The sequence below is a fragment of the Spodoptera frugiperda genome, chromosome 14 (assembly GCF_023101765.2).
Source record: "Spodoptera frugiperda isolate SF20-4 chromosome 14, AGI-APGP_CSIRO_Sfru_2.0, whole genome shotgun sequence".
Classification (NCBI taxonomy): domain Eukaryota; kingdom Metazoa; phylum Arthropoda; class Insecta; order Lepidoptera; family Noctuidae; genus Spodoptera; species Spodoptera frugiperda.
This window is the reverse complement of record NC_064225.1, coordinates 134,742-158,207: the sequence shown is the minus strand read 5'-3', so window position 1 is coordinate 158,207 and position 23,466 is coordinate 134,742. Positions and strand designations below refer to the sequence as shown.

At 40.4% G+C, this 23,466-nt stretch overlaps 2 protein-coding genes across 4 annotated transcripts in view; one reads left to right on the top strand and one right to left on the bottom strand.

Annotated features, from left to right (window-relative positions):
• The window catches only part of LOC118279271 (doublesex- and mab-3-related transcription factor A2), a 39,513-nt gene that overhangs the window by 14,954 nt on the left and 1,093 nt on the right, over window positions 1-23,466 (bottom strand). The window contains exons 2-3 of one of the 2 annotated variants that reach the window (XM_035598914.2): window positions 12,238-12,396; window positions 11,657-11,777 (exon numbers count right to left, since the gene is read on the bottom strand). In XM_035598914.2, the coding sequence (XP_035454807.1) occupies window positions 11,657-11,777; window positions 12,238-12,396 (280 nt within the window). The remainder of the gene's footprint in view (window positions 1-11,656; window positions 11,778-12,237; window positions 12,397-23,466) is intronic. The other variant, XM_035598915.2, reaches the window with a different exon arrangement.
• Window positions 15,496-21,959, top strand: LOC118267679 (uncharacterized). 2 transcript variants are annotated; one of them, XM_035581796.2, is made up of 2 exons: window positions 15,496-16,861; window positions 21,485-21,959. In XM_035581796.2, exons 1-2 carry the CDS (start codon window positions 16,513-16,515, stop codon window positions 21,748-21,750), a joined length of 615 nt encoding a protein of 204 aa, XP_035437689.1. In that variant the 5' UTR covers window positions 15,496-16,512; the 3' UTR covers window positions 21,751-21,959. The 2 variants fall into 2 exon arrangements, with proteins under 2 accessions (XP_035437689.1, XP_035437688.2); XM_035581795.2 differs by having other exon boundaries at window positions 15,496-19,055; window positions 19,088-21,623.

The window sequence follows — 23,466 nt, the reverse complement described above, 5'->3', positions numbered from 1 at the left end:
CTAGTACTACCACAATGAAACAAAAGACAACCTATATAAGTAAGTACCTAGTACCTACGTCTACGTCCAACCTCCCCCAGTTCAGCTAAACACAGTATTTACAGAAATCCTTTAAAAAACAAACTCGAGCTGAACATTTCCTCGTTTAAAGCGAATCAAATACAAAATGTTAGCATCAAAAGCCAACCCTTTAGCCCCATACAAACTGCTATCATTATACCATACAATGAAAACTCAGGTTTCATCCCACGCTGACCCAAGTGGACAAGAGACGGAAATATACACCGCACGTAAGAGTAAACGGGATAGCTATATGTTTCAAGTGCCCACTTCAAATATAAATGGTATCGGATTGGCGAGGAAAGAGATGCGAATAGATGTTATGAATGGGAGTGAAAGGGACACAAGAGGCTATGCGCTTGAGTGGCTAGTGTGTTGTGCTAAAGATGTTTTCAAGTGGTTCGCATTAACTAGATGTTGGTTGATATACGTTTGTAAATTAAATAAATGTAATTACATACTAGCTTTAGTCCGCGGCTTCGCACGCGCTTATTATACATACAAACGTTCTTCTTAAATCACTCTATTAAGTAAAACCTCATCAAATCCGTTGTGTAGTTTTAAAGATCTCAGCATAGAGACACACAGACGATAGACTGCGACTTTGTTCGATACATGCTAGTGATATTGAGAGTGTTGCAATGCCGTATTTGTAAAAAGAGTTCAAATTAGCTCAAAGAGAAAAATGCCTATTTCTCATATTGTCAGCCAAGATGATAAATTAAGTCATAAGAGGTTTCCCCATACGATATTTCATAACGTCAATACACAAAGGCTGTAAGCAGGCGGGCCGCGCGCTGGTAGTGCGCTTACAGCATTTTTGTACCGTTTCCAAAGAAAAAAACGCAGCCGTAATGTTTGTGTGTGTGTGATAACTCTTGTATAATATAGTTAACAGGCGTTACGGAACTTATTACACTTGAAACCGTTGTCTCGTCACCGAGCCGTATCATTGACGTATATTTGTTTGCTAAACATAATGCAAATATATATTAATTGTTTAGAAAATATGATTTTACTAGCTTTCCGCCCGCGGCTTCGCCCACGTGTAATTCGGTTATATGTATATAGCGTTTTTTAATGATCTCGACAGGGCTTTTTCTTCCACAGGCTGGTTCCACACACAATTTACAGGCAATTACGTTTTTGACAATTTCATAGATCTGTTTAAGTATTTGCCCTTATCATATCATCCCATGTGAATGAGCTGATGATGGAAGGTACAACTCCTCAACGGTTAGGAGTTGAAAGAAAATTCTTACGAAGTTATACGTACATGTGAGGCTATTAGGTTGACCTGATAATAAAAAGTAAATCTCATTAACGTCAAGAATTTAGGTGAAAATGGATGCGGACAAATTTCGTCTCTTCACTTGTTTCCTTTTAGCTGTTTGTAAGGGTAGTGTTAACACAAAATAGGGATTTAAAGGCGTGATGTTATTAATGTTATGCATGTATGAACATAATTATGTATGTTAAAGAGACGACTGAAAGTTGTCATACAAAGTCTTTTTTTAAGGATGGGAAATCATCAAATGACCTCTTCCGCTCTGGGTGGAACGGAAGGGAGTGTCAGACTTTTACTGACTAAAACCCACCTCGTTCCTTTAGTTGCCCTTTGCGTTCCGGGGCCACGGTATCTCGTTAGAACTTTCCCGCAGCCCCGGCTCAGTTTATCCCGTTTCCCCCTTGGGGGTTGACATTTCAAAAATCCCTTCTTAGTGCTCACTTATGTTACTAATGGAACCTCTGTTCAAAATCTCAGACTCCTATACCGAGCGGTTTCGGCTGTGCGTTAATAAATCAGTCACCCAATCGCACCCCTAAATCACGATTGGAGGGTAGTTTGAAAAAACTTATAATGTCAAACATATTTACTTGCCTATGTACGTGTTCATGCCAAGTTTCAAGTTTATAAACCCAAGAAATAAGATTTTTCATAGAAACGTTTTTACCCCTTTTCCCCCCTTGGGGGTTGAATTTCCAAAAATCCTTTCTTAGTGCTCCCCTACATATCCCAAGGAACCTACATTCCAAATTTCAGCTGTCTACGACCAGTAGTTTCGACTGTGCGTTGTCTGTCAGTCAGTCAGTCAGTCAGTCAGTCAGTCACTCAGTAACGGAAGAGTTTTATATATATAGATAAGAAATCTGTTTGTACTTTGATGTTAAGAAAATGTCAATACCGCACCTTAAACATATAAATAGCCAATAACAGATCATTACTAGACTGTAGACCTCTTGTATATTAGAGGAAATTACCATAATCTTCACGGTTGGGCTGGTTGGAGAGTCCAAGAGTATTAGGTTTATCAGAGAGAGCTACTACTTGCTCTTTGCTAAATGTAGTCATCTCTTACGACACATGCAGACACAATTACCATTGTATACTAATCTGCTATAACTACACTTCAGAAAAAACAAACTCAAATTATAGAAAAAAAACAATTTGTCATTATAATATAAGCACCCTAATTAAGTACCCTAAGCACATGAAAAAAGTAATCCATGTGTCACAGTACCGTATCAAGTTACGTCACCATTGTCGTAGTGACGACACCGCCAACATTTGTCGTGTAACCCAATATTTGGACAAACATTTGGTCAATTTGTGGATTCTGTTACTTGGCTTGGATTTACGAATTATGAGAAAAAAATGTACTTAGCCACCATAATTATTTTGTGCTTTGACCAACTTTCGTGGTTTCGTGAATAAAAGACTATATAATAATAAAAACTTTCGAACTAATACTCGTAGTACAAAATTGTAACAATCTCCAGCGCTACGAGTTTCGTAGCACGATGCTACGAAACTTCGTAGCAGCGTAGGCATCACTAATCCTTTAGTTACTTTTATAATTTTAATGTAGTAACATTATTTTTTACACGCTTCTTGTCCATGTGAGCATATAATGAAAAACTTTAGTTTGTTTAATCGAGTATGTACATATAAATTCCAAGTTCATGGAACCACATTTATGAATATGCACGAGTCTATATTTTTTATTGAAAGGAATTTATCACATGACACACTAGACATGTACACAATATCGACTAGTCCAAACTTGAACTCGCCCACAGTAAATGCAAGTTAAATATCATAGAATAAGTAATTTTCCTCGTACGAGCACAAACATTTATTAACTTAATATTTTTATAACTTGTACAAACAATATGAATACTCGATAATGCTTCTAAGTGTTATGAAAACCTAAAAATATAAAAATTACCTTCAAATATTTGTGAAGATTGCACGCATTAGGTAACGACCAATCGCCGGCCACTTCATCAACAAAGAATCAAGTCAAACATTGCGAACAATTAATACCATTAGCGAGAAGGTCAATTGGAATACAAACTTTATCATTTTCTAATTAGTAGACAATTAATTGGGCACTGTGTTATGTAAGACTAATATGATATTGCTATACTACGCTAGAACTATACCACCACTGCTCCAGATACATAATTAATCGATCGTGAATGAAATCTGGAAAATTAGATATGATAGAAAGAATAAAATGTACAAATGAGATTCAATGTTTGTTAATTACGCTTTTTATAAGTTTCCGTCTCTTACAACCTCTAATATTCCTATTACAGTTTAAATTTAATTATAATATCCCTAACAAAGAATTAAAAACGTGTCACACGTGTTCCCATTTCTTCAAAATCCGCTCAGTAGGTTCAGCGTGATTAACTGACAAACATCCAAAGATCCAAAGAAAGAAACTTTCATATTTAAAATATGAGTATAATATATGTATATTGAACACTTTCATAAATGTACCTACAAACCACATTCCTCTACAGAAAGGAACTCCACACACACAGAGAGATGGAATGAGTTTCCTCAATAAAAGTACATAATAAAAGTAATGTATTAGAATACACAAAGAGCACACAATACACAGTGTATCGGCAATAAAGCGCGCGCATACCAGCTCCGCAATATCGCGCCAATGTATTGTGGTCGGTGGCACATGGCATAGGAGGTAGCGAGAGCGGGGAAGACAATGAGGGTTGTGAGCGTTATTTTTTTACTTGAATGTTATTTTACTAAATCATCTCGTTAGACGAGGCTCTTAACATTCAAACTAGAGATATGTGTATGTCATATAACTACAACGAACACATTTTTGATAAAGTTTTCTTTCTTAAGACTAACTGCTGTACTCAGAGTCATTTAAACTACTAATATTTGTACTTAGCTATTGTTTTCGATACAAAATCTCTATGTGAGTGCAGTAGTAAGTCTTTACTTAAAAAATCTCATGGTTAGACATGCCAATCTCCAAACCAAACTATTAAAATAAAAAGGAGTATTTGGTAATAGTTTTAACCGTAAGAATTAAATAGATACAAGACGTACTTGTACTGGGAACAATTGAATCGTTACAAAGAAGATGAATCAAGAAGAAAGAACTAGTGATACTAAAATATGGACACTTAATATGCTACACAACACGCCAAGCAATAAACACTTATATGTATGAAGTAATAAGTCACAGGATACTATACACTGTGTCACCGTCGTGTCTGTGGCTCGCATTCCGACGCGGACCGCAATATCGTAGCAATGTATTACTTTTATACGGAACAAGGTATAAGATGTAGCGGGTAATGGAAAATGTGCTTTATCATTCTGAAAGTTTGTTTTTATATGTACACTGTAGTCATATAGGAACACAGTTTAAATATGTATGTAATAATATTGCCATAAGAGCATTAATCAGATTAATTTGCAAATAATCAAATGTTTTGACTTAAAGAAATCGAAAATCTCGAATGTGAGACAAAATAACGTAATTTATTTAGAACAAGTTTAAGTTTTAACTAAAAAAAGACCTAATACTATCTTTATAACCATCAAAATTATAACCCAACGCTTTTTTTGAGGGGGAAAATCCTCCAATGACTTCTTCCGCCTTGGGCGAGGCGAGAGGGAGTGTCAGACTCTTTCTGACTAAAAACCACCCCGTTCCTACTCCTGCTTTTCGAGCCGGAGCCCCGGTAAACCCGCTAGGTAGTCCGCAGCTTCGGATAACACAACCCTGAAACTATATTATACACCACCAAAAACTCTCTAACGAACAGTTACCGTTTCCCGCGACCGCTGATCTCTTGCACCACACTCAGTAAGCATGTCGGTATGCGGGGTGCGAAGTAGTATGCGGCGGTGTGTGTGTGTGTGTGCGTGTGCTCCCTCGTACAATAGTTATATCATTGTAATAAACATTACTCTATAGCAGTGCACGTGAAACATCACGACCACTTATTAAATATCTCGCCTGGCTTTTGTTTTCTGATCGCTCATAAACGGATCGTGTGTGGGTGGACTTTGTGTCTTAATTGTTATGGTATAAGGTTCTCTATCGAATTGAATTGAGCAATAGTCATGTAATTAGATTTATTCCATTACTTTATTCTAATACTAATTTCTGCCAGCGGCTTTCGTAGGATAAAAAATACCTTATCATTCAAGTCAAGTCATAATCTTGTCTGTATACCAGATTTCATCAAAACCCATTCAATAGTTTAAACATGATTGACAAACAAACAATTAAATTTTCACATTTATAATATTAGTGTGATAGTTTTTAATTTAAGCCATGATATCTAGTCATTAAATTATAATTACCTTCAAAGATCTGACTATAGAATCCTATCGTTTAATATATTAGCTGTTCACGTAACAAATAACAAACTAACTCTTCAAAACATGTTCAATCTTCAATTGTTTAGAACATCTTTTCATTCACTTGTAATTTCATCAGAATACTTTAGTTTACATCCCATAAAACGTGTAGAAGTAAATACAACCACAACATTTTTTCATCTCTCTTACTTCTTCTACATTTAAAGCAAAATGTAAGTTCACAAAGCGCACACAGGAACTGCAAGTCTTGGCATATAATATCGCATTACACGCGACGCGAGCTAGTTTCGCATTAACTCATAATCCAGTTCCATTCGTTTAGCAAGTGTAAGAAACACACGGCTGGGGGCGCCACACCGCACGCCGCGCCGCCGGCGATGTAATAACTTGAGCCCCTACTAGTGATAATTCGGTTTCATTTCAATTTTTATATTTTGTCTTAAGTTTATTTAAATAGTTCTAGACATTAAAATTAAAGCTAATCTAATTTCATAAGAAATTGTTTCAGCTTTGCTCGTGATCCGACCAACCAGCAATGAGAAGTAGCCTGTACTACTATCCCTTCAAATAAATGTAGTTTCAAATATTTGAAATGCTGCAGTTTTAACATTATTATTTTATTTTTCAATTTGAGAACCAACAAAGACCATTCTTCATTTTTTTTGTTGGGTACTTGGGCATTTTCTTTTAACCTGTAAACTAAATTCTCAATAATGAAAATTAAAACTTTGTCACACATTGAAGTTAAATCCATTTGGGGTAGCAAGATGCGAGGTGGCGAGGTAGCGAGGTAGCGAGGTAGGGGCTCACACTTTGATGTAGCACAAACATGGCAAGCAATGCGAATTATAAACATTTGTATAAAGAAAGCGGAGAACGCTCGCAGCAATTAACACGTGTGTGTGAATGGGAAGTAATATAGAGTAGTTCGTGAGGAAGCATTCAGCGCCGCGCTGAAACACCGCCCTCTCACCGCAGCTCTGTATACATACAGCCGAAATATAATTACATCATAATGAATTACTGAATTAAAATCTTACTTTTAAGACCTTTAATGTACGTTTTTGTAGGAAAAGAGACGTTTGTGGTGACTTTTTGGGTGTTTTCAAGTGTACTGTGTTTGGAATTTTCTGTATAGAAATGTCTATCGCACCTACGGTAATGCTCACTCTCAAAAGAAAATAGTTAATGTTTCGTAAATGAATAAAGAATGCTATAAATACACGCTTAATTCACGCCTCAAATAATACAAAATGTATGTTCTAAGAATGTATTTCACAAAGTACAATCACCGCCTTCGTCTCATAACTTGCACCACACATCTTACCCCCGCGTATTGAGTGACAAAAGTGCAAGCGAACGCGTCTACGAGTAATTACGTTTTGAACGCGACTGTATCAAGTGACGGCGAGACGTGACGCACTCGTGTGCGTGATTGTACTTCAGTAAGGAATGGGGATTCTGAACAACTTGCTTATAAACAACGGCAGTGAAATGGCTGGTGAAGTTATTCCATTAGATGGAATTTTATTATTAAAAAGAAATTGGAGAGTAGATACCATTGTAGTAATCAGGTACTAATCTTATTAAAGAGACAAATGATGAAGTAATTGCCGTACTCAGAGACATTTAATGATTACCGTACTTAAACTATTCCTTAGTAACGATTTTGTTTCGAAAACTATTGCTAAGGACTGGGTTAAGTAACCATTAAATGACTCCGAGTGCGGCTAAGTAACAGAATTAAAAAATCAAACGTTAGGTTATTTCGCTGATTTTCTGCGTCACCAAGGTTTTACTCCGGTCAAGCCGGCTTATTTGTGCCGAAGCATAGCAAGATAATATGTATATTTTAAATTATAATGATTTTAAAACAAATTAAAAACGCTTTCGACAAAACATATTAAGGTATGAACCTTTATCATTCTGTACTCCCTCTAGCATCAACACCTAAAAATCCAAAAAAACTAGACATAAATATAGTTAATACTACAGAGACATAATTTCTAAATGTGTACTATGTTATCCGTCCGACGGAGCGCACCATGTTTTCTGACGGGAAAACTAAACCAGTTTAAATCAAATTGATCTGTATTTAAGGTTAGGTTGATATAGTTTAGAGAAACACGTTCCGCCCAGATGCACTAAGTAGTTAGTTTATTGCAATAATATACAACCCCCGCCGAAACAGGCCCCAAAAGCTCTCCGACGGAACCTTAAAACTTCTTAAGGATCGTAGCGAGATGAGGCTGCAGTCTTCAGACGATATGTCTGAATACGGCAAGCTCAATAGACGAATCTCGAAATACATGCGACGTGACCTGCGGGCCTATAACGCCGCAAGAGTCAGAGACTTAATTGAGCGAAACAAGGGCTCAAAAGTCTTCGCAAAGAATTCGTCTGTTGGGCAAAGCCAAATGACGAGGCTGAAGACCGAGGATGGCAGCGTCATCTCGTCGAAGTCCGAGATCCTCGGAGAGCTCGAGAGGTTTTACGGACAGTTATACACCTCAACACGGCAACCCATCGTCGGTACAGCTCGGGACCCAAGAGCTAAACTGACGCGGCACTACACTGAGGATATCCCAGACATCAGCCTGTACGAGATTAGGATGGCTCTCAAACAGCTTAAAAACAACAAGGCGCCGGGCGATGACGGAATCACGTCGGAACTTCTGCGAGCGGGTGGAAAACCGATACTTTTAGTCCTCCAGAAGCTATTCAATTCCGTCATACTCGAGGGAACCACGCCGGCAGCATGGCAACGGAGTGTGGTGGTTCTGTTCTTTAAAAAAGGCGACAACTGTCTGCTAAAGAACTACAGACCTATCTCACTTCTGAGCCATGTGTATAAGCTGTTTTCGAGGGTCATCACGAACCGTCTCGAACGCAGGCTTGATGACTTCCAGCCTCCCGAACAAGCCGGATTCCGAAAAGGTTTCAGTACCATAGACCACATTCATACGCTGCGGCAGGTTATACAGAAGACCGAGGAGTATAACTTGCCACTATGCTTGGCGTTTGTGGACTATGAGAAAGCCTTCGATTCAATCGAAACCTGGGCGGTGCTGCAGTCTCTCCAGCGGTGCCACATCGACTATAGATACATCGAGGTTTTGAAGTGTTTGTATAACAACGCCACCATGCGCATCCGACTCCAGGAAGAGACTACGAGGCCAATCCAGTTGCGGAAGGGCGTGAGACAGGGAGACGTTATATCTCCGAAACTATTCACGAACGCACTGGAGGACGTTTTTAAGCTCTTGGACTGGAGCGGACGCGGCATCAACATTAATGGCGAATACATCACTCATCTCCGTTTCGCCGATGACATAGTCGTAATGGCAGAGTCGCTGGAAGAGCTGAACACCATGCTCAGCGACCTCAATACCGTTTCCCAACAGGTGGGCCTTAAAATGAACATGGACAAGACGAAAATCATGTCAAATGTCCATGTTGCACCTATACCGGTTGTCGTTGGGAACGATATACTCGAAGTTGTAGACCACTACACATACCTGGGTCAGATCATCCAGCTAGGTAGGTCCAACTTCGAGAAAGAGGTCGCCCGAAGAATCCAACTCGGATGGGCAGCATTTGGGAAGTTGCATGAAGTCTTCTCGTCAAAAATCCCGCAGTGTCTGAAGACCAGGATGTACAACCAGTGTGTGTTGCCAGTGATGACGTACGGTACCGAGACATGGTCCCTAACTGCTGGCCTTTTAGAAAGGCTCAGAGTCGCCCAGCGCGCGATGGAGAGAGCTATGCTCGGAGTATCTTTGCGCGACAAAATCCGAAATATGGAAATTCGCCAAAGAACAAGAGTTACAGACATAGCTCTCAAAATATGCAGGCTGAAGTGGCAATGGGCAGGCCACGTCGCTCGGAGGACTGATGGCCGCTGGGCCAGGAAGGTGACTGAGTGGCGACCGCGGACCGGAAGACGCAGCGTGGGCAGACCTCCCACTAGGTGGACCGACGACATCGTCAGAGTGGCGGGGAGCCAGTGGATGCAGGTGGCGGCTTGTCGTTCTACGTGGAGGACCAAGGGGAGGCCTTTGTTCAGCAGTGGACGTCTCTCGGCTGATGATGATGATGATGATGATGATGAATAATATACAATATAAATGGAAGGCAATATTTTTCACTCAGTTGTTGATAGCTACCGGGTTATAAGTCGACCTTTTAATTATGTAAAGTCTCGTTGTTTTATTACACTAAAATTGTAAACGAGTCGTTAACGTTATACTTAAATGTGCGGTGGTGAAATCGTACAAGATAACAATAAGTATAGTACGATGAACTATACTATTATTTATCGAGATCGTAATAACTGGTTAGACGTATTTTATTAAAATATTAAGTTTTAGATTTAATTTTTATCTGTGACAAGTTTGGAAACAGAGATGTGGTGTTACGCTTTACTCGATCACGAGACCCCTTGTTTAAAAGTCGCCTTTCACCGATTTTTTCCGATCAATGGGTAGTTCATTCAGTGTGAATGTCGATTAGAACGCTTGTTGATTATGTTATTAAACTAGTTGACTGTGACATAAGTATACCTTAAATGACCGACGCTAGAGGATTTGCCTTCAACAGATTTAAGTTCGCAGTCAAAATTTTAATCAAGTTAAAAATAAATCCGTTGTAGATTTCCATTCAGTTCCGAATATAGCAGGAAAGAAAGAAAACAAAACTGTAATTGCTCAGTTACAGCAGCAGTGTTCTAACCCGCCGCGCGCCGCGCTACAATGCGTCGCGACTTTTTAACGTTTTTTTTTAACCCCCACGCCGGCGCGGGGACGTGGCAACACTTAGCACCGTTGTACCTTAATTGGTAGCACTGCGCTTTTTTTCTTAAACTGTATTTTTTTACTCGTTTAAGGGGCGTTTTAGTTGCCGTGTTGGTGTTTTATTTTTTGTTTTATGACGAGGGTTTTCCATCGATTTTTCCATTGAAACCGTACCCACGGGTAGCTCGGCGTAGCAGTGCGCGGATTGTTTGACTGTTAATAATATTGTACTGTTTGGAAACTAATTTTAAACGTTTTTATGTGAATATGTCTACTACTACTAAGTGCCTTGAGTTTTAAACAATGCAACTAGTTTTAAGTTTTTAAACTGACATGGTAACTAACATTACAATTGGCTTGATCACGGATAAACTTTATCCGTGATAATGGCGCTTGCAACAGTGCCGAAATATCGGAAACTCATAATAATTGAAAAACATGGTAAATATCCCGTTTTAAGTTCCAATTCTAATGCAACTAGTAAAAAAACATGTTCATGCCTCGTTCACTTGAACTCCAGTGATGTCGCAAGTAACTGGCTAGTGTGTGTGACACTTAAAGACGGGGGTAAGGAAGCGCTCGCCCCGGGACAACTGAGATTAGATTCTTGGCGACAGTCTGCCAGTGAGCGGGGCAGTACTCGCCCGCGGCTGCACTGTCTTAGCCGGAAATTGTGGCTGTAAGACTTGGTGGAAACATGTGTACTTGATGTTCAAACGAGGCTATAGATTACGTAGTACTATTACTTATAGTAGCGCCACCTACTTGTAAAGAATGGACGTAAATGGCAAGGAACTCGTAACCTATATATCCTAACTTAATAATATACTATTTTTCAGTAGATTATCGAAGTAATATGGACTCTGTTCGAATGCCGAATCTACTGTTTGACTACACCGTTCTGATCATAAATAAGTATTCATGAGGAACCCAAACATCATTTTTTCTTTAATAGCATGGGGCGGTAAATGAGGAATCGTAATCATCTGATGGTAAACAATCACCGTCACTCATGAACACCCACAACACCAGAGGAGTTACAAATGCGTTGCCTTTGACCTTTTAACAAGAAGCTGTACGCTCTTTTTTCTTAAGGCTTCTAAGGTAGTAGTTATAATATAAAGTATAATTGAAGGATCCTTACCTGGTGAGTCCTCAGGCATGTCGGTGTAGTGGTGTGGTGCAGTGGACGTCTGGCTCGCGTACAGCAGGTTCAGTTCCCGGGCCTCGTTCTCCTCCTGCGCCTGCTGGCGACGTAACGCCACCTGCGCAAGCGCACCGTGCTGTACGAACTATGTGCGACACATAGCACTATATCATTCAAGTTTAATACGGGGCACTTATAAATAGACAAGTCAAGTGAGGATAGTCGTTAATATTGGAACTAGTGGAGTATTTCAAAATGTTTTATGAAAAAGAACGATCAAGACATGGTTAAGAAAATAATTACAAAATGTCTACTGATTCTATCCTCTAATGGAATAAACAAAAATGCACCAAAATTTTACCCTAATGTCTATATCTGTAGAAAAAGACTATAAGAGCCCATATCCCTAAATCCAGTTATACGACCCGGGGGTCGAACCCAAGACCTCAGCAATTCGACTCAATCTTGTTAATTAAATTAAAATAATAAGTTGAATCGATCAACCAGACGAAACATGACTGAAAGAAGCCAGTTGTAAGTTACAAAGTATAATAACTACAGCCCAGCAAGAGACTCACCTGTGCAGCCATGACCCTCTGCCGCTCGGCGATGAGCGTGCACTTGGCGCAGACGCAGTCGCGCCAGCGGCAGTACCGCTTGTGGCCCTTCAGCGCCGACACCACGCCGTGGTTGCGGCAGCGCGCGCACTTCGGCGTCCGCTGGTGAGGCAGGGAGGACTGGTTACTATGTAGCAACTTCTTTTTACTGACCAACTCACGCCAATACAGAAGCATATGCGACATTAGTACACTTAGTGCGAGTTTGTTTTACGTTGAACGAAAACGCAACAAGAGCGCGTTCGGCACTCTGATTGGTTAGTTCATTCGCACTGGCCAATCAGAACGCCGAACGTTTTCCTTCAACGTAGAACGAATAAAGTCGTACTAAGGGTAGAACTGTACCCTATACACAATGTGTCAAAAGTCTATCTCTAGTAAACAAATACAGTTATACGGGTTATTACAACTGGTTGTACCTAAGATAATAATTAAAAAAGTGGTAACTAGATTCAATGATAATGAGATTTGCAAAAGCCCTATATCCCCCACAGGGAATGGTCTGTTTCATGAGCTTTTGCAAAAAACAATAGTAGCATTAATTTTGAACTAGATAATTAGATAGCCCTACACAACCCGCGTTAAGTGAACTCACAGTAGTTAGAGCTTGTAGTGGTAATTTACATTAAACGAGTGTATAAATCGTCTTACTGAGCGATCGACTCGTTGCACCTTAAGGGGTAACCGAGTATTAATGAAACTATGGGAAAACACATCACACATTAGTAAGTAACTGGAGATAAGAATATATCTTTTTAGTATAGCTACATAGCACATTTCTGGTGGAAAAGCACTCTATGAGGACGATGATCATGTTGATAGAAGAGCCATAAAATTAGTAACCGATCGGAACACTGATTCTGCAACGGTTTTTGTATAGATATAATATATAGATGTAGATATTCGTTTGTAGGCCTTCAAAAGGTTGACTTTAATCATCTTCTGCATCGGATAACAATGATTAGTACTCATTACCCTGACATAGTTGGACATAAGCCTATAGTTAAAGCATAGGTAATAAAATAACTCTGATCCATGACCAGAAGGAACAGCTGACAATCTCAATCCATTCAACTCTCCAAGTAGGCAGGTAACATATAATTAACAATATTCCTAAACCCCATATTTTGGCCACACACACACGCACAAATGTATCAATTACAAAATAATGCCTCTGTAATTCAATAATATCACATTACAGACCCATTACAATTACATTTACATAAAAACACATTTATAACAAATAACACATTGTGTTGTAATGTAGCAGTGTTGTTTGTTACAGGGTGGGTATTACGACACAATGTTGTAATGTGGGTAATTACATGTTAATGTGTTGTTGTAAAAGGATTTGTTAATGTAATGTGTTGGTTACAGGAAGTGACATCTGATGCTGGTATTTGTAAGTTTTTAAAGGTTAAAGGGTAATTTAATAATACTTATGCAAAGCAGTATTAGCGATATGGTTTGGGTGATGATGTCTCTGAGAGACAAAGTCCATTAATAAATTGAAAATAATTCTACCTATATGGTTTGGTTAAACATTTAGAACGAATGTACCTATCAGCCAATCTTACGCCACAGTTCAATCATAGAATTTGGTTACATAGTAAGATTAAACTTGGATTTTCCGAATTAAAACTGCTATATTAAACCCGTCTGCTAATCCGCGGAGATCACGGCAAACCCTCTTGATATCTCGCATCATCACGGACATAATTAACTATTTCAGCACTGAAAAGAACTTCATTGTATGAATATTATACTTGACTAAATCATATTTGAAAATGTTAATAGGTATTTAAACGCACGACTTTATTGCTGTTGAGTTTAAACTTAATCTAATTATAATTTATTTCTGGTTGTTACTGTGCAATAAGGCATTAGACTTTTTTTTTTTTTTTGAGGTGGGAAAATCATCCAATGACTTCTCCCGCCTTGGGTGAGGCGGGAGGGAGTGTCAGACTCTTACTGACTAAAAACCACCCCGTTCCTTCTCCTGCTTTGAGCCGGAGCCCCGGTAACCTTTTACGTTGTCCGCAGCTCCGGATCAGGCATCAGCCCTACTGGGCCCCATCTGTGATGGTCTGGCTCTTTGAGACGCGCGCGGAACGCGACGCGCCGTACGCACGGGTCTGGTTCTGGTCGGGCGGCGAGCTACCCTTGCTCGCCGTCCGCAGACCCGCACTTACGGTGGCCGGAGATCGTCACGCGATCCCCGACGCCCGGAGTGTCTTCTGCGGCGGCTGGGGCGTGAGGAGGATCGTTCCCTCACGCGCTCCGCCTCCTCCTTAGCTAGCATGACTGCTTCGCAGAAGGAGGAGACGGCGTCCCATTCCCTCTCGCTCCGCATCATGGCCTGAACCAAAGCCGGACGCGAGAGGTCACCGTCGCCGATCACATCCCTAAGGACACGGCGGTGCTCAGCCCATGCAGGGCACACCGCTACTGTATGCTCCACCGTGTCCTCCGGGTGATCCACGCAATGCCGACACCCGGGCGTTTCCTCCCGCCGAATCCGAAACAGGAACCTACCGAAACTTCCGTGTCCGGTAAGCACCTGCGTCAGGCGGTAGGTGAGGACGCCGTGACGCCTCTCTAGCCACTCCTCAAAGAGGGGACTTACCGCTGCTATAACAGCGAGCCCAGCCCTCGGTTGCGATAGTCGTTGCTTCCATTCCGCCATGAGATCGCGCCGGAGCTCATCCCGCCACGCACTAATCTGGCGCGGCAGTGGACTTTCGCCCCGGCGATGCGCCTCCGCACGTAAGCTATATACGTGCGCGAGCACTTTCGCCTCCAGATCCCACAGCGGTGATCCCGCAAGGAGGTTAGCCGCCTCCCCGGAGATCGTGCGGTATCCACGGATCATCCGAATGGCCATGACCCTCTGGGATGAAACCAGCGCACGAGCTGGTCGTCGCCGTAGATTTGGCGCCCATACCGGGGCCCCATAGAGGGCCATGGACCGCACAATCCCCGCGTACAACCTCCGGCAGGAGGCGTTTGGTCCCCCAAGGTTGGGTAGGAGCCGCTTTAGGGCAGCCCCCGTCCGTTCCAACTTGGGAGCCAAACGTCAGAAATGTTCCTCGAATTTCCACCGACTGTCGAGGACGAGTCCCAGGTACTTCATCGTCACCTCGACGCCGATGGAAACCCCTCCTGCCATGATCTGGAACCCACCCGGAGGTGGCGCATTCCCGCGGCCATAAATAACGCGAGCGCCAAAAGCCCGGTGTCCGCGCCGGCGAGTGTCAGCGAGCGGGCGGCGCGCCGCCATGACATTCCTTTTCTTCTTCCCGCTACGATCGCCACAACGTGACTCCACGATTGCTCACAATTTATTGTAATAATTAATTAGTAATATACAAATATCAAACAAAATCTGTGCCTCATTGAAGACGACGATACCATTATTACTCAAGTTTCGAGCCGGATGCACTCGCCGCTTTGGGTGTATGACGTTGAGAAGTCGTCGGGCACAGGTTGGCACGTGGCGCATCACGAACAAGGCGAGACTCATCTGGTGCTAGCTGGGACACAATTAAGAAAATCGCTGTGCTGTTTGCTGTACTCAACAAAGAAACCTTGAAGAATTTCCAGGCTGGATCGAGAAACCAGGAAGGGTTTGCAGTGTGGTATAAGTGAGTCCGTTCCAATCATTTAAAATGGCGCCCGAAATTAATGCTTGTTACTAGTTAAAACCTTTTCCACTTTCTCAACAGAGAAATATCCACGTTCAATATTGCGTCATCTAGTATAACCTAGATGAATGTACACGTTGCACATGCATATTATCATTCGATTCATCGTAATTTATCTCATTTAATTGTAATCCTGTGACGATTTCATTTCAAGAACATTTCATTTCTCTTTCAGAGGTCTGGTTTACTGTGTTGTGTCAGTTTGTGCCAATACAGTGCAATCCATTGTAAAATTCTAACTGTTTTTCAACATTCCAGCGGATCCGAGGGCGGTCAAGTCCACGACGCGCGGCCTACGTGACTCGCGACGCACGCGCCAGTCATACCCACCCTCTCTGCTTCGCACAGTTTCTGTCGCTGCTTGCCTGCAAATATTTGTTGCTTGCCATATCAAAACTTAAGTATTGCACGACATTATTCTTTCACTATACTCAATTAATCGCGGGTTATGATCTAATTTATTTATGATCATTTTGCTTTTCGCTGGGCAGTTTGAGACTGGTTTCATTGCACTTATTGACTTGTTTGCACAATGGATCTTAAATCGTTAAAGAAAACCAGAGCTAGTCATAAAGCAAAGCTTACCATATTTAAATCATACATAGAAACATTTTTGCCTAATAAAATCCTTAATAAGGTTCAAGTTCTTGAAATAACAGCTCGTTTAAATAAAATATTAGAGTTATACAGCGAGTTTGATTCTATTCAGACGGATATTGAAGGTCTTGTGGAAATTCCAGGTGAAGAGCACAAGGAACGGGAAATATTTGAAACAAGCTACTTCGGCTGCGTGGCGGTTGCACAGGAGCTGTTGAGTGCTGCCTCTGCGGAGCAGGAGACCGGATCGGTGACGGGTTCTAGTGACAGCGCTGGAAAGCCGGGTGGGCCAAACATTAAATTACCTACTATCAAATTGCCGATCTTCACTGGACGCTATCAGGAGTGGCTAGAATTTCACGACACTTACAAATCACTCATACACGACAACACAACTATACCCAAAATTCATAAATTTCATTATTTGCGAAATTCATTAAAGGATAATGCAGCTTTAATTATTAAATCATTAGAATTCTCCTCAGATAACTATGATGTTGCATGGGATTTGCTATGCAATCGATATCACAATGATCGAATTTTAATTAACAATCACATACAAGAATTATTCAACATACAACCAGTAGTTGAAGAATCCTCAAAGGCCTTAAGAAACACAATAGATTCAGTCAATAAAAACTTAAGGGCTTTAAAAACATTAAAGTTACCTACTGAACATTGGGACATGATTATTATACACATGGTGACTAGTAAGTTAGACTCATCTACAATACGTGATTGGGAAAAGGAACGTAACAACATTACACACCTACCCACTTTACATGATTTCAATAAATTTTTAAAAAATCGTGCTGATATACTAGAAACCGTGGAAGAATCCTCAACACATAAAAAACAGCAACAGACACAGCGTAGACACAGCGATATCACTCACAATCGTCCTAAGACATTCCTAGTTAGCCAAACACAAAAGCAAGCGCGCTTTAAATGTCCTGTGTGCAAGGGTCATCACACTATTTACCAATGTACAAAGTTCAAATCAATGCCAATTGAGACACGGATTGAACAAGTCAAACAATTAAATTTATGCACAAATTGTTTGCGTTCAGGACATGATGAGCAGCGATGTAGGCTTAGTTCCTGCAGGCTGTGTACACAGCGCCATAACACAATGTTACACAATAATACTACTGTTCCTAAGGCTTCAACTTCATCAGAAGGTTGTGTCGTTTTACCCACAGTACAGGAACAAAAACAACCACAATCAAGTAGTGTCACACTCTCATCAATAAATCACTGTCAAGTACTCTTATCCACTGCAGTGATTAACATACAAGATTTACATGGTCACACATACAAGGTTCGTGCGCTACTTGACAATGGAAGCACATCTAGTTTCATCACAGAAGCATTGCGAGTTCAATTAGGGATACCCAGTTATTCCACTTCTCTATTAGTACAAGGATTGAACAATCAGTCCTCAGAAATTACACAAAGATGTGACGTCACTATATCGTCACTTACAACCAGTGGTTACACAACTGACATCAATTGTTTCGTTGTGCCACATATCACCCAGTTGATACCTACATCACCAATTAATTGCAATTCATTTTCCATTCCCCCTCGCATCCACCTCGCGGATCCAAATTTCTCAACTCCGTCAGAGGTGCAGATGTTGCTAGGGGCGGACATCTTTTGGGATGTCCTTCTAAATAATCATATTTCCCTGGGTAAAAACAAGCCAACCTTGATTGAAACAACATTAGGGTGGCTCGTCACAGGCTCAGTACAATCAAATAAATCTACCAATAATATCAACCAATCACATACAGTCCATTGCCATTTTTTAAATAATAACAATATCGAAGAGAAATTAGACAAGTTCTTTGAACTAGAATCAGTTCCCACTACTCAACAAGTCCATACAAAGGGTGAGAGTGAGTGTGAACAAATTTTCAAAACTACTACTAAACGCCACACAGATGGCAAATTCATTGTCACAATACCATTCAAGGAATCACCTGAAGTTTTAGGCGATTCCAAGCAGCAAGCTTTAATACGGTTTCAATCTTTGGAACGTAAATTCAAACGCAACCCAGAGTTCAAGGAAAAATACACACAGTTTCTTGATGAATATTTAGCTCTAGGTCACATGTCAGAAAACACAACTCCACATAACGATAGCATTTCATACTTCATGCCACACCACGGTGTGCTGCGGGAAGATAGTTCCACCACAAAGTTACGCACCGTCTTTGACTGTTCAGCTGTGACAAGCACGGGCAAGTCATTGAACGACATTCAGCATATTGGGCCAACTGTACAGGACGATTTACTTAGCATTTTAATTAGGTTCCGACAGTACAAGTTTGTAGTGACGTCAGACATCGAAAAGATGTTCAGGCAAGCCTATGTAAATAATACTCAACGATGTTTACAACAAATATTTTGGCGATCAGATTCTAGCCAACCAATCAAACAATACAAGTTAAACACTATCACATACGGAATGGCGTCAGCCCCGTACTTAGCAACTAGATGCCTAGTTCAGTTGGGCCAAGAATGCACTGATAAGGATGTACGTGAATCAATTTTACACGACTTCTACGTGGATGACTATGTCGCGGGACATGAGGATGAAACCACATTAATACAAAGATGTAAAGGCGTTATTCAAGTGTTAGAGAGCGCTCATTTCCATTTACGCAAATGGCGGTCTAATAAACCGTCTATAGTTGATGAAATTACCTCTAGTGAAGTCACTAAACCAGATGATGTATCAAACCTAAACAAGGTTGATCGTGCAAAAACATTAGGTTTACTCTGGACCTGTAAGAAAGACACATTACTGTTCTCAGTGAACAATATTTCAAAAAATAAACACATAAACAAACGCACAATTCTATCCACTATTGCCCAAGTGTTCGATCCGCTTGGCCTAATTAATCCTTGCATGTTACAGGCAAAACTCATTCTACAAACACTGTGGGCTAAAAACATCACATGGGATGACCAGTTACCTGCAGAAGTTGAGTCACAATGGCATGATTTTATTGAATACTTACCAGAAATTACTAAAATTGAAATACCTCGTAGAGTGTTGTGTGATTCATACATTAAGGTCGAATTACACGCATTTTCTGATGCCTCCATTAAGGCCTTCTCAGCCTGTGTATATGTACGTACAGTCTCCGATACTGGGAATGTACAAGTACAACTGCTACTTTCAAAGAGCAGGGTGGCGCCACTAAAACATAAGCTTACTATGCCTAGGTTAGAGCTTTGCGGCGCCCTTCTAGCTACTAGGTTAATGGATAAGGTAGTAAATTCATTACGTTTAAAAATTGACTCAAAATTCTATTGGTGTGACTCAACTATTGTGCTGGGCTGGATTAAATCATGCAAATTAAAATTGAAACAATTTGTCTATAATAGAATTCATGAGATTACTAATAATTCTGATCCTAATTCATGGAATTACATTCCCACAGAAATGAACCCGGCAGACATAGGTTCACGCGGGCTCAATGCAGCACAATTACAATCTTCACTTTTGTGGTGGGGAGGTCCCCACTTCCTACACCAAACAACCATGCAATTGCCTACACAACCAAAAAATTTAAACATCGCTAGTTTGCCAGAAATTAAACATCAATGTCATTTGTCCACAGATGAATCACACTGTCATAATACACACATAAACTTTTTCATGAATTTTTCAGATTTTGGTAAATTACAAAGAACTGTAGCTTACGCCAAAAGGTTCATTTTTAATTGTCAACATACTAACAATAAAATGACAGGTCCATTGACCGTCAAAGAACTCAATTCAGCTTTGCAAGTATTATGCAAGCAAGTACAACGTGATTCATATTGCAAACAATACTTACAGTTGCTTCAGAAACGCCCATTGTCGCCTAAAGACAAACTCTTAAAATTTAATCCATTTATTGATCAGGCAGATGTTATAAGAGTAGGAGGCAGATTATCAAACTCACACTATGACTACAACACCAAGCACCCTATCTTACTTGACGCATCACATCATATAACTAAAATATTAGTTGCACACTATCACAAAATACTATTACATGCTGGACCACAGCTGTTGTTATCAACATTACGTCATAAATACTGGATAGTTAATGGTCGTAATCTTTGTAGAAAAACAACTCGAGATTGCATATCTTGCCTTAGATTTGCAGGAAAAACTTACCAACCTATCATGGGTAATCTACCTATACAAAGATTGCAAGCAGACTATCCCTTCAGTAATACAGCTGTTGATTATGCTGGTCCCATCATGATAGCGAACAGAAAGGGTCGTGGCTGTCAGTTAAAGAAAGCATACATAGCTGTTTTTGTTTGTCTAGCAGTGCGGGCAGTGCACATAGAACTCGTGACCGATTTGAGTTCTGAAGGCTTTATTGCAGCCTTAAATCGGTTTGTTGCTCGCAGAGGTAAGCCAGCGACAATATATTCAGATAACGGAACTAATTTCGTGGGCGCTTGCAACGAAATAGCTAAGTTTCTAAAAAATCAATCTAAAGATATTACTTCATATGCTGCTGATAATGAAATCAGTTTCAAATTTAGCCCTGCCTATAGCCCACATTTTAATGGCGTAGCAGAAGGGTCGGTTAAGTCAATTAAAAAACATTTGAATCACATCTTTTCAATGGCTCATCTAGATTATGAAGAAATGAACACTGTATTGGTTCAGATTGAGGCAATACTGAATTCCAGACCTCTCACTCCAATTTCATCTGATCCATCAGATTTAATTCCACTCACACCAGCGCATTTTTTAATTGGACGGACATTAACTATGCCACCTGCTCCCCAGGTTGACCAGGCTCCACTTCACACGCTTACCAGATACAGAAGGCTACAGTCTCTGAAAACACATTTTTGGAATCGATACTACAAGGAGTACGTTTCAGAATTGCAGATCCGAAACAAATGGCGCACAGACAAGGGACAGCCGCAACCAGGAGATATGGTCCTCATCAAGGACGACCGCCTGCCTCCCAACAGATGGCTGCTGGGCCGTGTCACCACAGTCTACCCTGGCACAGACGGTGTCAACCGGGTGGCAGATGTAGCAACGACTTCAGGAACTCTACGCAGAGCTTGGAATAGACTCTGCCCACTACCAGTTAAGTTGGACCAGGATGCTGCTCCTGCTCCAAGGGGGCCAGCTTGTTAACGCGAGCGCCAAAAGCCCGGTGTCCGCGCCGGCGAGTGTCAGCGAGCGGGCGGCGCGCCGCCATGACATTCCTTTTCTTCTTCCCGCTACGATCGCCACAACGTGACTCCACGATTGCTCACAATTTATTGTAATAATTAATTAGTAATATACAAATATCAAACAAAATCTGTGCCTCATTGAAGACGACGATACCATTATTACTCAGGTACCTAAACAATACATAATTAATTACTTCATTTAATGCATCGCCAGAGAGTTCAACCTGGCGACTTGTGCCCCATTACTCTACGCCAGTCCACTCGACTTGCCACTAGCTATAACTGTTTACTTTTATCTTCAAGTTCACACTCGACTGCCGTGCTGCCTTTGAACGACGCCGCCTGTTTGAACGAGGCTCCACTCGCCCGCGGGAACAATGTTTGTATAGGGGCTGAGGCTAACTATATCCCATAAAAAGGTTTTAAAAACAAATTCTAAAATAACTTCTAAATTAAATCTTTAGTAGGTTGCTAAGGTTGGTATTGTTATAGGACATCTTTAACGTTTAAACGTATTAAAACTTTTGACTCATAAGACCCAATATCTCTGTAAGTAATTCATTTATCTAGAAACCTAAGTTTTTTTTTCGTTACGAATCAGCTCCATAAACCGCTATTGCCGATTTAATAATTAGACATGTACGGTAGTCTAATAGTTGAAAATATTCTATTTCACATTCTTAGGAATATAATTATACTAAGGACGCAATTATTTTGGCAATTGAAAACAACACTTCGTTTAAAATTCTTTACACTTGAAATATATTGTCTGTTTCTTTGTTTTACAGTCTACGTTGATTAAAGGTGGCCAATTAGATACCTATTGGCAAGATAATTGCTCTCGACTAATTAATAAATCCATTCAAATCACTCACTCGATATTCTGCTTGTAACTGTCAAAAGATAAAAATTTCACTTCAGTCAGTATAAAAAAGGGACTAAGCTATTTATCAATCCCGGAGTTGCGGACTGCCTAGCGGGTTACCGGGGTTCCGGCGCGAAAAGCAAGAGTAAAAACGGGGTGGTTTTTAATCAGTAAAAGTCTTATACTCCCTCTCGCCTCGCTCAAGGCGGGAAAAGACATTTAATGATTTCCCCTCCTCAAAAAAAAAGTATTAACGATTTACCAAAAATAGTTAATACCGAATTAAAATATCAAATGGTTGAAACTTAAGTTGACTGTAAGGTCGCCAAGATTTATTTAATTTTACGCTTCATCGACAACAATCGAGTACACAAGGCGAACTTAGCTAATGCTTTACTGAATGGAATATTTTTTCAATCAATAATATTTAATTATAGTAACCTCTTTGAGTATCTTTTGAATACTGAAAGAGTTTATAAACAGAAATATTGCAATCTGTTTTACCCGACGCGACGGACCGACGGACGGTATGGACAGGCGACAAACACAACATCTAACTGCCTCTGACCCTTTGGCGTTTATAATGCATCGAATGCTTTTTATTTCGTTAAAATTAAATTTAATTTAATTTAATTAAAGAACTAAATACATAATGAAATCAGGTACACAGTTTCTGACCAAAAATACCTATATCTCTAAATTCCAAAAATAACTGTTTACTCATGAGTGAATATACTGAGAAAAGCTCGACTAGTTTTGAATCACAAAGGACTATGTGATTGTAATAGAATAAGTTTTTTTACTTTAACT